Source organism: Scomber japonicus, chromosome 17 (assembly GCF_027409825.1).
Source record: "Scomber japonicus isolate fScoJap1 chromosome 17, fScoJap1.pri, whole genome shotgun sequence".
NCBI classification, from domain to species: Eukaryota; Metazoa; Chordata; class Actinopteri; order Scombriformes; family Scombridae; genus Scomber; species Scomber japonicus.
The window spans coordinates 5,456,878-5,474,328 of record NC_070594.1 but is presented as its reverse complement, the minus strand read 5'-3'; the positions used below and the strand labels follow the sequence as shown (position 1 = coordinate 5,474,328).

Below are 17,451 nucleotides of genomic sequence, written 5' to 3'. Positions count from 1 at the left end.
TTTTTGTCTCCCTGAGTGAGTTTGCGACTGAATTTAAACAGAATTAACCCATTTTACTGAACTGTGTTAGTGTTACTGAATTGATTCCCATTGGACATGTGTTTATGCCAGATATTTCCATAGTGGGAGGTGGGCCTGCCATTCTGTGCTCAGTTTCAAGGGAGGCTCAGTGAGTGGAAGACAAACAAATATTGCATTAGTTATTACATTAGTTATCAAAAGGAGATCACATATAATCACCTATGTGTGTGGTTTGGTTAAACAGACAGTTCAGAGATACAGTAGTATGTACAGTAGTTTATTCAACATTCCCAGAGTCAGAAGTTAATAAATGCCTTCAGACAGATGTTTTATATGTATTCTGTGTAGTCTGAAGCATGTCAAACAGTATTATTGGGCTATTTTGACTCAATTGTTCAGTGGTGGGATCAAATAATACAATAATGAGTGTGAGGGCACCTTTAAAAACCCCTAGTCTATGCAGTCCAAATCTTGAAGAGTAACCCATGTATTTTATATTTTATCCTCATGCTTTAGATCAGTTTACATGCAGCATTGAATTGCTTTTAATACAACCACACAAATGCATCCAGTTGTCCCCCCCCCCCCCAGTGTTGTCATGTGGTAGTGTTACAATGTTAGTTTGTGATCACACCTTTCCTCAGTTTATGGCTGTAATAAGCCTTTTGTCCAGAAGGGGGCGATATACATTAACAAATAACTGTAAAAGCAATGCAACATCCATATGGCTGACTGCCATATAATTATGATGCATATTACTTAATGCACCTGCTACCAGACACATCTTTGTGCTGTGATGGATGCACTTGTGCTAGATGGAAGTTCAAGGATTAAAAGCATAAACAGCTATTTAATTCATTTGAGATGTTTTTTCAAGCATATATCACCTGTTTTATATGCATCATTTTAATATTCTTCCTGCATAACATCACATAGTCATCATTATTCACAACTACATTAAGCTGATACTATGTATTTGTAATGTGTGGGGATAGACTTAAAGTTCCAATCCACTAAAAAAAATGTTTTTCATTTTGTTCCTTCAGTTGGATGTTTGAGCTTCTCTGTGCAGAATGATGTATGTGCAGAGTGTGTTCCCACAAAATCTGATTTTAAGTGGCGGGCCTACGAGCAGGATTTGTGACATCACAAATAGTTTAGAGGCAAGGTCCAAAATTCAATTTACACAAGTGTGATGTCGCAACTTAAGCCTCCAGACACTGAGAACGGGCTTTACAGTAAAGTAGGAGACCTCTTGTGTTCAGCAAAGGTTTTTTAATAAAATATATTTACACATTTATATAATCTAGAAGTGTTTGGTTAGGGAGAAGGGCTAGATATCATAATCTCATTCTAACTGTGTGTGTGTGTGTGTGGAAAAGCATCAGACACAGATTATTATTCAAAAGTAAAGTATTTAACATGTCAGAAAGGTTATCTTAAATCATTATAATATACTGTGTTGTATTCACACTTAGAGCTAACCTTGTTAAGCACCTGAAAATGTACAAAATGTGCCAAATCAACAGATGCAACAAAAAAAACCACCAAAAAAAAAAGGGGAAAAAATCCCATTTGTTGCAGCACTATCACTTGTTGACGCCTCCGTCCATCAGAATCCACCAATCAGAGAGCAGTGTCAGTTCCAAATATGGTACCGCGGCTTCTATGTCCCGCCCCTCTTTGTTGGCTCGACCAATCAGAAGCGGTCGAGCGGGGAGCGATGAGCAACGGAGAGATATAGGACAACAGTGGATCGCTAGTAGGACCGCTGATCCCTATTTAATCATGTGAGGGATTGAAGAAGGCTTTTTTATCAACATGAGATCGGATTTTTTGTGGAGACAGTTGATACCGAGGTGCTGTACAGGCTGCTGACTGGCAGGAATGCACAGAGGAGGTCATTTTTCCCGGACTGGGGTAGTAGCGGTGGTGGTGGTGGTGGAGGTGGGAGGTAACGGCCCCCGCAGAGCTACGAGAAAAGAAGCATAACGTCCGGATACGCCTTTCAAAATAAACCAAAACTAAACGGGATTTTAAAGGAATAAAATACCTCTTGAGACCTTACTCGTGCATCTAAAAGCCCTCGGATGAAGAAGTGATGGATTTACCAGAATCCTGTTATCATTCAAATCGCTAACCGTTTCTACACGCAGGAATTAACCAACGCACTGCTTTTACTTTGAAGTGCATTCTTGCTCTACGTCCGGTTTAACAGCTGCCGGCCGTTGGTAGCTTGACATATATAAGGAGGTGGTGAAGTTACAAAGCCTTGAACCAAAACAAGACTTCACAGCAGGCTGATGAATGGGACCTACCTCTGTCTGAGTGGATTACTAAAGGTGGGAATATTTCCGTGGATGTATTGAATCAAAGAAGGAGAGGGGAGGAAAAAACCCTCATATCGATATGGACTTGTGCCTGTGATACAAGTGAGTTTTTTTCTTTCATGCATAATATGTCTGTGTAATATCATTTAAAAGAAACTAGCATGATAGTCGTTAATGAGTTTATATACAGTCAGCAGGTAAGTTAAGGCTTGGTGATATGCAAAAAACCTCGATATCGATATGGCGATAATATTGTAGGGATAACTATTGGTGCTTTCATTAAAGATATTTAGGGGAGAACAGGGTTGGTTGTCACATTAATCAGATCTCGGTCTCTAGGGGGCGCTGTTAAAAAGTTTTGGTACTGAAAGTTTTAAGAATTTAGGTGAGATGTTACTTCAGAGTTAATTTCTGGAGTAAACTGCTTGACATTGAGGTAAGAGGACATCATGTGAAAATGTTAATGTCCAACTCTTCAGTGTTTCTCTTGGTTTTTACACAATGAGTTTATAATAAAACAATCATTACCAATAGAAAGTATGAAGAGAGAGTGATAAATAGGTAGGTTATGTTCTTAGCTATGCCAAAAGATGTGGTTGTTCCTTTACTGGTTGCAAAAAAATCCCAGTTGGGTTATCACATGTTGGTATATACATCTATAGTGTGATATATCTAGTTCCTTCTTTCTTTTTAAGAGAGAACCAAGAACTTTGTCAGGAAGACTAACAAAGAGCCAGACTCCTCCAGATGTAAAGCTCAGAGCAGTCAGAGAGGTGAAAATGCATAATGTTGTTATATAAGGATAAGAAATGCTCTTATAGGAATGATTTTTCCTGTTAATGTTCTCATGGTGCAGGAGATGAGTTGGGTTGTTGTATTTCAATGAAAGTAATCATTTTAAAATCATTTTTTTTGTCATAATTAAAACCTGAAGAGTTTGGTTTAGAAGCTGCTCTATGTGGAAAGTGCCTTGAGATAACTTTGTTGTGATTTGGCTCTATACAAATAAAGATTGATTGATTGATTGAAGGGCACAAGACCCAGAATCAGCTGAAGGAGAGTTAGACTTATCCATTCCTACCTGACACTTTCAGCTGTCATTACAAATTAAAAGGAAATCTATTCAGTATACAGTTTATGAGGAATTCAGAGTAAAGTAAAAAGTGTGTTCCATTTATCATGTTTGATATGATTTTTGTCTATTTGTGCTACAATAGGATGTTAATAGTCATTTTAGACCAATGTCTTCTCCATGCAAGCTTTGTTTTCTTAGATTAATTGTAGGATTTCTACAAAATAAAGTAGTCTTGGTTGATTGTTGCTACATTGGGGAGGGTTTTGCCCCTCTGTAGGGATTTGCTGTCATGTTGTCAGGGGGTTTATACTCTACTGTTGCACCGTCAGTCCCCTTCAGAAATAGGAAAGGCACAGATCTTCTTTGGGTGAACCAGCTCAGTGGGAAGTAGCTGAGAAACCCCAGTGTTCCTTCATGTTAACACATACTTGAAGTACAGACCTGCTCAGTAGACCTGTTTTAAAAATGTAAGTGCATTTTACTGCATTGTCAGCCTCATTTCAAGGTGCAAGATGTGTTATAATGTATTGTGTGTGTGTGTGTGTGTGTGTGTGTGTGTGTGTGTGTGTGCCACGTCAGGTTTGCCCTTGAAAATCAACATGTACTGTTCAACACTGAAAACTAAGGAGAGGCTCTTGTAGCTGGAGGGGGATTGCCTACCCTGACACTTTCTCCTCCTCCTCCTCCTCCTCTTGGCCTTCTGGGATCAATGACTGGACCCAACTCCCCGAGCCGTGCCGGCACCTCTCCGGCCAAGCTGAGCAGGCACGGTCGGTCCAAGAGCACCAGCTCGCACTGCCTCCTCCGCTGCAGCACCCAGGAGGAGTCCTCCGCCTCTCCTCCTAACAACAGCTCTCGGTCGCCCGGGGAGGAAGAGGAGAAAGATGGCGGGGTTCTCTTTTACGTTAACCGCACTGGTTTCCCCATCGAGAGCGTCACCTGGGAGAGGATGTGGTCCCACGTGGCTCTCGTGCACCCTGAGGGCCAAGAAATGGTGGACAGGATACGAAATGCTGCATACCTTCCCAAGGTAAGACACCTGCGATTGGTTCATCACTCAGTACAGTATGTGAAGCTGTGGACAAAATCTCATGACAATATTTTAACTTTGAGTTCCTACTATGATACTACAAAAAAGAGCAATGGGTTGAGAATCAGCACTATTTGTCAACCCCAAAATATCTTGCATATTACTTTTATATCCCTCTCGGTTCATTTGAACTTTTAACAAACCTCTTTTCAATTCTGTTAATGAAGTTTACATGATTTTAAAACACCTTGACAAACAGTATGTTGCAGTATTTATGACCAACACATGCAGTGTGGAGCTTTGCACGTTGTTTTATTGCCTCTTAATCAAACCTGTTTTATAGCTGAAAAATGATTTACTTTCAAACCACATCCACTTTGAGTGATACATTTAGTTCAAAGACTGATAAAAAAGTAAACAAGTTATCATATAATACATAAAAAATACATAAGGATTGACGCTAGTGAGTCAATTATTGAGTTTCATTACAGGAGAATGCAATAATTTGGCTGGAGTTAAAACCTTAAAAACTCCACACAGCTATAGATGTGAGGCGTTCACATGACTGCAACAATAGTGTAGAGGTTGAAGGAAGTGTTAATGGACTCTTAATGATTGTAGCTGCCGGGTTATAAAGGGATCCAAAGGTCTCCGCACTTTTTTTTTTTTTTTACAGCATTGGAAAGCGGCTCTGTTGTACTCTGCTGTGACAGGACAGGATGGATGAGTGTGAGAGCTCAGGTTTCTTCCTGCATGCAGTCATTCTAGCACGACTCTGGTATCCATTGTGTTAGAGATATGTGTTCGGTTTACACGTTGGCAGTGCTCAACGACACCTGGTAGTGAAAAGGTCGCAGCGCTGTTCCTCCAGAGTGACTCGACCACTGTTACACTTCTGTCCTTATCAAACATTCATTGTGTCAATTAACAGTTATTTTCACCATCTATTAGTCTGTAGATTCTTTTCTAAATGTTTCAAGGAGTTGTTCGGTTCGTAAAATGTCGTAAAAATGGCAAAAAATGTTGATCACTGTCTCTGAAACCCGAGATGATGTCCTCAAATGTTTTGTCTACCTTTAAGGATGGGCGATATGGATGAAAATATTATGATATTGTTGACCGAATACCTCGATATTGCAGCGATGTTGTAGGGATGACTGTCGGTGCCTTCACAAAATATTTACACAATGTGATTTCTGATAAATAATCATCAGTAATGTGGGTGTAATGACAAAGTGGGTAAAAGGCAAATAATACAACAGCTAGGACGATCTGGTAAGTTTATAAAATTACCTTTTAAAACTAGGAAAAGACTCTTACTGTATGCCACATATTAAAATTTGCCAAACTAGCCAGTCAGTTAAACCTAGGGACGGCAGAATAATGACAAAGTGGGAAAAAGGCAAATAACAACAGCTACAACACCAGGAAAAAATACTATGCTATATCACAATATTATGATTTCCAAATTCTAAGACGATATCTAGTCTCATATCATGATATTGATATAATATCGATATATTACCCAGCCCTAGTTTACATCCCAAAGATATTCAGTCTACTGTGATGGAGGAAATATTCACATTTAAGAAGCTGGAATCAGAGAATATTGTTGTTTTTCTTAATAAATGACTCTAAACTATTAATTTATTATCAAAATATTTGTCAATTAATTTAAAAGTTGGCAACTAATCGATGAATTGACGAAGTGTTGCAGCTTTATTTTCATTCTAGAGGTTTAAGTTAAGTTTTTTACACGATTATGTTTTCTTACATGCGTTTGCACTCACTAACAGACTGTATCTTGTCATAGTTCTACCTCAGGATGTTTTCTTACGTCTCAGTTCTACCACAGTTGTGATTTCAGTGAAAACTTCACGGCTGTGAAATGAGTCACAGTGTCAGATGATGCGTCTTCTAGTCGCTGTGAGGTATAATGGCTGTCTTTAGAGAAGTGTGTGAGAATGTCAAACTGTTTTCACACTGTTTCAGCAACACACACACACTCACACACACTCACACATATATGAATACATCACATTACCATGACAACAAGTGTGCCAAATTGGGTGCCATACCTGTCGAGAGTTGTTTAAAAGAGTTTTTTGTGTTTGTTGCAGCATTTGTGAGTCACTGTGACTCCTGACGCACACACATGCCAAAAACAATAATCAATTTCATATTCTTTTCTGATTAATTGTTTAATTTGGACAGCTGGGAAAAATGTCCATCACAGTGTCCCAAAGCGATGTCTTCTGTATACTTCTTTTGTCCAACTAGATCAAAACATAAAAATATTCAGTTTACAAATATAGAAAAAAACATCTTAAAGGAATCAGACTATTTATCGACACTTTTTAACCACAAACGTAGTTAATTGCTTAATTATGGTGATCAATTTTCTTATCTCAGGACTCTAATGTGTGTTTAAATGATCAGGACTTGAAGGCATATCAGACTTACTCCACAAAGGGCCGTGTGCCTGCAGGTTTTTGTTCCAACCAATCAAAAGCACACATGTGCACCAATCAGCTGTCTGAAGACTGAGATCAGCTGATTAAATGAGTCGCCTGGTGTTCTTTTGCTGCAGCCACATATGGACCTTTGTGGAATAGGATTAACATTCAAGTTTATATAAAAGCACAAATAAGTTTGGAGTATGTGTGAATGTGAGACACTGAATCTGAAGAAGCAGCTGAATGGGTTGTGTTGTTCTACAGCTGCTCCTGACCTCTGACCTCTGACCTCTGACTGCCTTGTTGAGTATCTCATTGAAACAAAACACAAAGCATGTTCTGTATATCTGAACTTCAGCTTTACATCACATGAACTAGAACAAACCTTCAGCCTTACAGCATGATGAAGATGATGAACACAGACATCACATATAGGAATTTTTAAAAACAGTATTAATAGTAATAATAATGTTATTTTAGGTAATTTCTTCTTTATTGAGCTGCATTGTGTGAAGCAGCAGAAACAACGAGCCAGTGAAAGGGGGGAAAAAAAGACATGCGGCTGGTTCTCTAGGCTGAAACAACGAGCGACCCCCGCCTGCATGATATGCATCTCTGTCTGCTGCTCTCGAGGCCCCTCGCTTCACATTTCCCTCATAATTTTCCCGTCAGTGATTTGGATGAATGCTCGTTGTGTTTCAGGCGGGCGGAGGAGGGAATGTGGCGGTTGTTTGGCTCTGCTAATTGGCCATGTGGTCATTAGTGACCCGGTTGGCTGGCAGCGCCAAAAATCCCATACTGTCCAGGACTGAGGGACAGACGGAGGACACACACAAACAAACACGCCAACACACACAAAACTCAACATACATGAGACATTTTCCTGTTCTGATTATGGAAGTCTTTGCTCATAGATAATATAACAGCTTCAGATTTAAACTACCAGCTCATGAATAGCTCTATAAAGTTAAAGCCAACTCTAAGTATGGACACATTTGGAAGTATTTTACTGACACAGTAACTGATGTATATGTCAAACTACAAAAGCAGTGGGTTTATTTTCCTCTACTGTACCTTCTTTCTAGTTAACCTTTTACATACTGTTCATGTCCTGACTCATAATTAGTCTCTACACCAATTCATATTCATAAATTCCCCTTCAATCGTTAGCAAATGTTGTAAATGATGAATTCTTAATGAAGCTGTCAGAGAGCAAACAGAGTGGAGTCTATTTATTTATCACTATTTTTATGGTCCAGGAGAACATTTTATAGAATGTGGAGAATACAACAACATGTTTGATTGTTGATTTAATTATTTATTTTAATAAACACAGGTCGAAATGTGTACAGAAATGTGTATCAGTTGCACAAAAAAAAAGCATTTTCTTTCTGTTTATATACTGTGGGTCACATTAGGAGAAGTCCAGCTAAAATATATGTATATACAGTGCTTTTACAACTCTAAATTATTTGCTTTACAGATGCACCACCTACTAATTAAACACTGGTATTGGATCAGTACTCCGTATCGGCCGATACTCAAAGTCCAGGTATCTGTTCTAGTATCAGGACTGCAGCTTTACATTGGTGTATCTCTGGTTTGCTGTAAATGATTGTTTTAGTTTCCTGGTTGCTTTGTATAGACAATAATGCTCTGTTCAGAGTGAACGCTGCATGTATGGACACACATAAGGCCTCTGTTCAGTCGGCGCTGCGGTATTGTTTCTATGCAACCCGACTCTGCTGTTTGTGTATAAGGTGTGAAAGCAGTTAGTTACCACAGATACCGTCGCTGCTAACGCTCACACACATGGGTGAACTATGGCTTTAGAGAGAATGAGGAAGAGAAAGTGAAAGAGGAATGACTGTTTGTTGTCGGGACACAGTGTGATGTGACAAAGAGAGAAAAGAGAATAAGAAATAAACAGATTGCATAAAACTGGAAGTAGATGTTTGAGCTGTCAGGAAGTATAAATGGAGAATAGAGAAGTGTAACAACAAGTCAGTCATGAGAAACACTCGACCTCACCAAAAGTAAAGGTCAACAGTAAAGATATGAAGATTTGACAGTTTTATGTATTTCCTAACATCACGTAACACCTTCAGGTAGTTTCCACAGCGGCTCTGTGTTATTATCAGGGACCAAAGTGCATGTGGCCACTCACCGTGCCCTCATTAACAGAATAGAAATTTTGGCACAGGAAACTATTAATCCCTCTCATACAATCTGGGTAGTGGATAATCTCTGGATACCAACTGGACTACCTTAAGGACTTGTAATGGGAAACAGCCAAAGAAAGCTCAGTAAGAAAAACAACTCTGGTAGTTCAAGATATGTATTCAGTGTATTGGAGACCCGAGCCATAGACGTTAATGTTTAACGTTTACATACTGAAAGCATCAGTAGTCGATCTGACGGATCAATAAATGTTTGATTAAACCTTGATCAATGTTTCAGAGAGCAGAGAGAGTGTATTTTTTAGGTTTTACGTCACTAAACATCTACTAATCACACAATATCATGTCCTATTTTACCTAAGACATGAAAATATAACATAGCAATAATGATTGAAATGTTATTTATTGAAAGTGAAAATGTTGCTACATCATAAAAAGAAGTAAAACCAGGTGGGGAGTTCTAGTCCTCTGAAATGAGGCCAACGCGGAAGTAACTTAGAACTGCATTCTATCAAAAGGCCACCAGGGGGCGACCGTCTCTATACAAGTCAATGGAGAATTCACCAACTTCTCACTTGATTTCTAACCTCAGTAAACGTTTTCAAAATATGTTTATGGTCTCAATCGCTAGTTTAAAGCCTTCTTCAATGCAGTATGATGTTCATTTGGGACATTTTGGCCTCCCTGATTTTATATGTGACGATAAAGCAGGGTATGCATTAGGGCGTGGCTACGTCCTGATTGACAGGTTGATTGACCAATGTCCTCGAGATCCAGCCCTCGCAACCATAGCAACCTCCCCGCTCCACCCATGGCACCGCCTCATGCCCATATAAGTAGAATCCGTGTTTTTATTTTTCCCAGCATGCACCTGAAATTTTCAAGATGGCGCTGCCTAGATCCGAAACTATTGGCTTCCAAGCAGCAGTCCACAAACCAATGGGTGACGTCACGGATGTTACGTCCATTTCTTTTATACAGTCTATGAGTAAAACACATGGCAATAGATACAGCTCAAATTAGACGGGTTCACATTTTAAAATATACTACTACTTTAGGAAAAGTCATCAAATTTCAGAATAAAAAAAAACTACATTTGGTGTGGTTTTACAGTTGTTAAATGTCGAAACGGGGCCAAAGTTGACCTGAAAACTTTGTAAGGGTTAAAGGGTTTGTACCCCAAGGATTCGGGTATCAAGGTGCCCCAAACATTAAATTCATTGATTGAGGTTTTGGTTATTATTCACTATTCACTATCTACTAAAGCCTCATTGTGAATCGAATATTTCAATTCAAATTGTGACATCTAAACCAGATGTTTCCAGCATTCGGTAACAAGCAAACGGCTGCATGATAGATGGGACCAAGTCATTCCATTTTTACGGGATGCTTTCTTAATCATCGTAAGTCTCTACATTACACATCTCAGGGTCCAGATTAAACCAGACCTGCTGAAATTCATACCTATATATATTCTGTCTGTCTGCAGCAGAGGCTCATCGTGCCAGTCTGGTTAATTCATGATAGAAACGTGCCGGCGTGTTTTTGGACGGTCATACTCTCAGACGTCTGCCAGCATGGATTAGTTCAGATAGATGCACTGCGTGGTGAAGAATTAGAGACTGCAGCAGTAATCTCAGAGAAGGTGTTCGTCAGTGTGATTAATGCAGCCGCTCAGCTGACAGGAGGCACAGCTGCTGGAAGTAATGCCAGTCCTCAGGAAAAGGCTGTCAACTCTTTATAGGACCAAATAAAAAGGATGATTGCAGTAAACGGAGAGACTCAAGACAAGACTTAACTTAATGATTTTTTTATTCTCAGCTGTCTGTCTCTCACACACACACACACTTACAGAGGGGCATTCCTCAGGATGTCCTGCGCTTTAAAAGCAGGAAATATGAGCCGTCTATCTTCCTCTCCGTCCTTTCCATTTTTAATGAGAGTGAAGGTAATGGAGAGGACACTATTCCTACTTGGTACTTTGACACGGCGTACTTAAAAAAATATTAGTTCATTGCGAATAAACTGTTAATTCGAAGTTAATTTCACTTCTGCTTTAGTTTAGGGTTGATGAACGATAAGATACAATATGATACTATCACGATACGCGATATATCACAAAGAAATAATCTAAGATAAGAAGAAGGGAAAACTCAATTCAACGGGCAGGAAACAGTCAGATAATGTACAACGTTTATCAGTTTAACAGAAAAGAAATGCCGCCAAGTATAAATGTCATCACTCTGTTAACCGTAGCTTCAGTTTGAGCCTCTCTCACAGCTGCTGGCAGTGTTTAGTAAGCCTGATAAGAAACAACAGAGAGATTACATCATACTAATAATCCAGCGATGTCTTTCCTTTTCCGTGGCAGTAAACAGAAGACACGAGAGCTTAACAAGATAGTCAGGACTGCCAAGAGATGACGCTTGGCTAGATTTTGAAATGATAAACAGTTCGGCTATGGCTACGTCTTGACAGCTGTAATACAAAGAGGTATAAATGTGTCAGTCAAAGCTTTGGCAGTCTCTCTTTTCTTGCATTTCTGCTACGTTGTCATTTACAACTGACATAAATCTGAACATCACCAGTCTGTTCAGCACCTCCATAAGGACGTGGAGAAGTAGTGGTTGTCTGGTATTTAAAAAAGTGATGCTATTTTTAAAAAGAAAGAAGTACAAGAGCACCTTGGTAGCTGAATGGTTAAGGCGTATAAAAGCAGCGACCGACTGTCAAATAAAGGCAAAAAAAAATATCCCCAAAATAAATCTTTATAAAGAAAAGAAGTAGAGATACGTAGTGCCAGTATATCGATAACATCGCGATATCCCGATATTTTGCAATATTGATTATTTTATTTTATTTTTTTGTCTTTACTTTACTTGTCCTTGCAGATATTTCATATTTAACCACTACCAGGCAACATGGACAGCTGTTAAATGTTTTGTATTTGCTGGTAAAGAGGCCTCATTTAATCTATATTGAACTGTATTTGAGCTCATCCTTAAGTACGCCCAAACAACGGTAATTAGATAGTTGGATTTATTTTTAGAATGAGCCTTTTCTTTTTTCTTTTTTTCTTTCGCTCTCCTTCAGCTTTATATGGATTTGGTTTTGCTCTTCTTGTGTTCGTTGACTTTCTGTTTGTCTTTCTCCAGCCCTCCCTTCTACTCCCCATCCCCCCCATTTCCTTCATACAATTCAAAATTCAAAAAAGCAGGAAGGTCATAACCGTTATGATGACATACCCCTCCTCTATCGGCTCTATCTTTCTCTCTTGTTTCATTCCCTCATGGTTTTTGTTGCTGCTGTCGGCAACAGGACTTTTACACCCAGCGGAAGGTGCTGAAGCTGGGCAACGATGCCAGCTTTGCCCCTCTGGCTCTGTGAGAGGAGAGTATGGTAGTCTAAGAGAAAGGTGATGAAGAGGAAGAAGGAGGGGGAGGACAGGGTGAAATAAGAGAAAGTAGAGAGGGAAGAGGGGGTGGGGAAGAGATAAGAGGGAGGAGGAGAGAAAGGGAAGGCAGAGGAAGGGAGGAAAGAGAGGCGAGGATGACAGAAGAGGAGGTAGGGGGAAAACAGGAAGGGAGGTAAAGTCAGATTAGTCCCTAGTCTAAACTGAGACGATGAAGCAATGCTCTCCCAGCTGACCTCTAACACTGTATTCTTCAGTACCATGCACCATACATGACTGTGTGTGCTCCTGCTGTTGAATGATGTTTGGGTTTTTTTTTTATTACACTATTTTATTATGTTGCTGAGAGACAAATTACCTCATTTATATGTTTATAATTTAGCCATTTAGCTGACTGTGTTTCCTGTGATGAAGGATACGCTCACAATAAACCTAAATACAGTTTAACCCGTCATGATCAGACCCTCACACACAATCTACAGTTTAACCCCGTCATGATCAGACCCTCACACAATCTACAGTTTAACCCCGTCATGATCAGACCCACACACACAATCTACAGTTTAACCCCGTCATGATCAGACCCTCACACACAATCTACAGTTTAACCCCTCATGATCAGACCCACACACACAATCTACACAGACAGATTTCCCCCCAGTAAAGAACCTATTTGTAAAACTCAAAATATTGAAGACCCAGACCCACTTTCAATCTTGCTAATTTATCTCTAATAAGTGCCAAATATTTCTTCATAAAAGTCAGTATTATTAGATCATTACATTACCGGCCACACTGGACATTTAAAACCATACTTAACTATTTGTGGGTCATAGGAGCTATCAGAACAGTATGGAGAGAGATTAGAAGAGATAAGTGTTTTGATATCAGTGGCAAAAACTGGAGGGAGGGGGGGGGGTGTTAATATTTTGCATATGCATTGAAGAGAAATACATTGTCTTTTCAAAGTCCGGATGCTTAGGATGATCTGGTGATTCCTGGCTAAGATAACGAGTATCTCCGTATTGCTGAACCCAACTGAACGATTTGATCAGTTCTTCCACAGCAGACATGATGCACGATGAGCGATGTCTCTCCAGTGTTGAGGTTTTTCTAGGATATGAAACACTGAGACAACTCCAATCCAAACTACCTGATTTTTTTTTTTAGGTAATATGAAACTTGGGCATGCTGCTGACTTTCCATCAGAGCTGCTGTCAGCATTTTTTTGTGGTTTGCTGCATCGCTAAAATACTGAAAGTGTTGCAAAATCTGAATGCAAAACGCATAAATACTCTAGACATTAAAAAATAAGCCAAATGACTGAATCTATAACTTCAACTTCACCATTTAAAACTGAGCTTTTTTTTTCTCACTGAATGTGATGACAGCAGCAGAAAGATGGTGGCTCTAAATGACATTTCAGAGCAGAGAGAGAGAGAACAGAGGAGAGGATGATAAAAGTGAGGGATCACCACTCATCTCACTCCCTGACCCTGCAGAAAGCAGCTTTAGAGGGTGTGTGTGTTTGTGTGTGTGTTTGTGTGTGTGTGCCTGTGCCTGTGTGTGTGTGTGTGTGTGTGTGTGTGTGTGTGTGTGTGTGTGTGGCAGCCAGTGCATTATGTGTTAGTGAGGATTTCCCTACATGAGAGATTATGTGGCAGTAAAACCTGCTATTTACTGGTCCTGACTGGCTGACTGACTGACTGGCTGACTGACTGGCTGACTGGTTTTATGAGAGCATGCTCAGCTGGAGTGTGGACAGTTTGACTCAGTGGTCTGCTGTCTGACTTGAAGGCTGATTTACTATCTCTTAGTTTAACTGAGTGGTTAATTGGCTGTTTTATTGTCTGAGTAACATGTGAATTAGTGAGTAAATGAATGACTGACAGGTTGATTTACTGCTGACTGTCTTCATACTGTTAGTTCAGGGTTAGCAGAGTGTTCTCATTTATTCATTTAGTGTTTGTATGAATAGTTTTTGTTACAGCTTCCTCTTTTACTGTGCTGAAAGTGTCTCTCTCTCTCTCTCTCTCTCTCTCTCTCTCTCTCTCTCTCTCTCTCTCTCTCTCTCTCTCTCTCTCTCTCTCTCTCTCTCTCTCTCTCTCTCTCTCTCTCTCTCCCTCTAAGTGAAAGTAAGATGAGACAGATAACACAGTAACTAGTAGCAGGGCACGTCCACCATGTTGCCCTGTTGTCTTCCTCCTCCGCTCTTTTTGTTCTCTAAATAAACAGCAAAACACAAACCCACAGGAAATGATAGGGTTGGTGCTATGGTTCACCCTTCCTGTACAGTCTCACACACACACACACACACACACACACACACACACACACACACACTCACACACGATCCTCATGTGTGTCAGAGGAAGTGCTGTTGGTGTTGTTGAGTGTGACTCACTCTCTGCTGGTGCGCTCCTGTACTGTTCATGAAGCCTTCGTGACCTCCGCTTCCTTTCTGAAACTGTTCCTGTTGTGGGTTCAGTAGGTGTCGAAGGTGGTGCGACCACAAACCCCAAAAAACTCCGCTCAGAAACCTGACAAACCCGCTGTCGTATCGTTTCCTGTGGTAGCCCGCTGACAGACGAGGTGCACTGTACACCACAGTCACCACCTGTGGTAACCGTGGTGATAGTAGAGGCAGAAATAACCGTATGACCCTGATAACTTAATATTATTCAAAAGGTAAAAGGGCTGCATAATAACAGAACTTTTCTTTTTACTGTTTTATGATATAATGTTGTATAATCTTGACTTTTTGTACTTTTTGTCATTGCTGCTTGTTTTCCATGTTCCACTATACATTTAACTCTTTCTATGTTTTACTGTATTTTATTTTGAAAAGTGATATATCAATTATCTATATAAATTGGCCTATCACAGATATGTCAGTATAAGTGTTTATGCTGTCTGATAGGTGCCAATATTTCTCTATATATAAGATATATATATATATATATATAAGCCACATTTTAAGTATATTTAATCCTTTTTCCTCATACAGGTATAACATATACATATTTAATTAAGTTTATTCTTAAACTGGCATACCTGTTTGGAGAAAAATTTGCTTTTTCTGTGCATATTCAATTTATTGGTCGATATATCGATATTGACAAAATTGGTGTCAACATCAGCCCCAAAAATCCAGTATCAGTCGGGCCTTATTATTGTTGTTGGTTATTATTATTATTGTTATCTATATATTATCTTTTAGCTACAGGCCAACATTCACTCATTCACACTGCCAGTACAGTGTTCAGCCTGCTCATCAGGAGGTCTAATGCTCAGTCACACATTCATGCATCTTAAGGAGCAGTTTGGGATTCAGTCTCTTGTCCAAGGACACTCTGACATGCAGCCTGGATTAGGAGGAGGAGGAGGAGGAGGAGGAGGAGGAAGAGGAGCTGGGGCTTTTTAATCCAAGAATAACATTTTGTCAGAGAAACAGATTTTAGTTTACATTTCTGTGAAGATAAAATGGCCACAAAAATACCCCTTCTCCACTGAGCTGGAGCCAGTGCTGGTTGGGAGCTAGTGCTAGAGCCAGTGCTCAGTTGGTGCTAATCCAAGCACCTCTTACGAACCTGTTGCTTTTCCACCGGCAAGGAGCCACGCGTTTACGTCGCTGTATAACGTAGCCAGCGCGCGCCTTTGAAGCACTTCCATGATTCACCAGTGAGAGGCAGCAACATGGCGCAAGGCATCTAGCCTGCCGGAAACGAAGAAGAAGAGGAAAGCTCTGGCAAAAAATGATAAAAATAGTACTTTTAATCAACAAATGTTTAACCCTCTGTAAATAACAGTTAGCCACGCTAGTCAGCTAATAAACGTTAACCCCGTTAGCCGGCTAATAAACGTTAGTCCAGCTAGCCGGCTAATAAACGTTAGTCCATTTAGCCCGCTAATAAACGTTAGCCCCGTCCCCAGCCCGCTGACGTGAGGCTCGGGGCTGGAGCTTTGGTGGTAGAAAAGGAAAGAACCGGTGCTTAGTCAGGCTCTGGCTCCGAACCAGCACCAACACCAGCTCCAGCTAGGTGGAAAAGGTGTTGAAATCTAAGCCCCAACTCAGACTGAAGATTCACAATGAGACAAAACCGTTGCAGCGATGTGAACTGCTCCGTCTGAGCTCGACTGATGACTTCACCTGTGAGTCAAGGTTGTCAAGGAGCCAGCAGCTGGATTTAGAGCGTCAGGCTTGTTTCAACAGCTAATCACCACATAGCAAAGACAGTTGATTAAATCAGCAAATGATCAATAACTGCATTTTAGACAGAGGAAGAAAGCCTCAACCCTCGTTTGTTCTCCATTTCATCAATACTAGAATCAATCAATCTTTATCTATATAGTGCCAAATCACAACAGAAGTCATCTCAAGCCACTTTTCACAGAGAGCAGGGGGTTGAGAGAGAAAGAGAGAAAGGGGGGAGGAGAGAGATAGAGAGAGAGAGAGAGAGAGAGAAGAAATAATCAATATTCTGCAGAAGTGAAACTACAGCAAATAACTAATTATATCACTGTCCTCATTCATATGTTAAGATGCTACACATTATATCAAGCTACTATAAAAAAAAGTAAAAAGCCTGAACAGCCGTCAGCTACAAAGGAAGTACAGAAAGTCGTTGCTATGGAAACGACACACCATCTCGCAGATTTTTGCAGAAAGGCGCATTGCAAGTAGTTTAGTGAACTGACCTGGGATTAATGTAGAAACGCAGAAGTAAAGGGGTATGTATGCCGCTTAATGTTGTTGCTATGGAAACGGTCTTTTGCAAGGTGTAATCCAGTTTCATCGATCTGAACCGGCCTTAAAGATATATATTTTGAATATTGCGACTAGATTATCCCACTTAATCTTAACCCTTTATTGGGCAAATAACTATATTTGGTAACTTCTGTAAATATCCTAAAATATCCTTCTTTCCTTCCTTCCTTCCTTCCTTT

The 17,451-nt window shown here is 40.0% G+C and overlaps 1 protein-coding gene across 1 annotated transcript in view; it reads left to right on the top strand.

The window, feature by feature from the left end:
* Nucleotides 1-2,425: 2,425 nt before the first annotated feature.
* vash2 (vasohibin 2) overlaps nucleotides 2,426-17,451 on the top strand; it is a 40,453-nt gene continuing 25,427 nt past the window's right edge. The window contains exons 1-2 of the mRNA XM_053337560.1: nucleotides 2,426-2,453; nucleotides 4,006-4,456. Coding sequence (XP_053193535.1) covers nucleotides 4,136-4,456 — 321 coding nt within the window. The 5' untranslated portion in view covers nucleotides 2,426-2,453; nucleotides 4,006-4,135. The remainder of the gene's footprint in view (nucleotides 2,454-4,005; nucleotides 4,457-17,451) is intronic.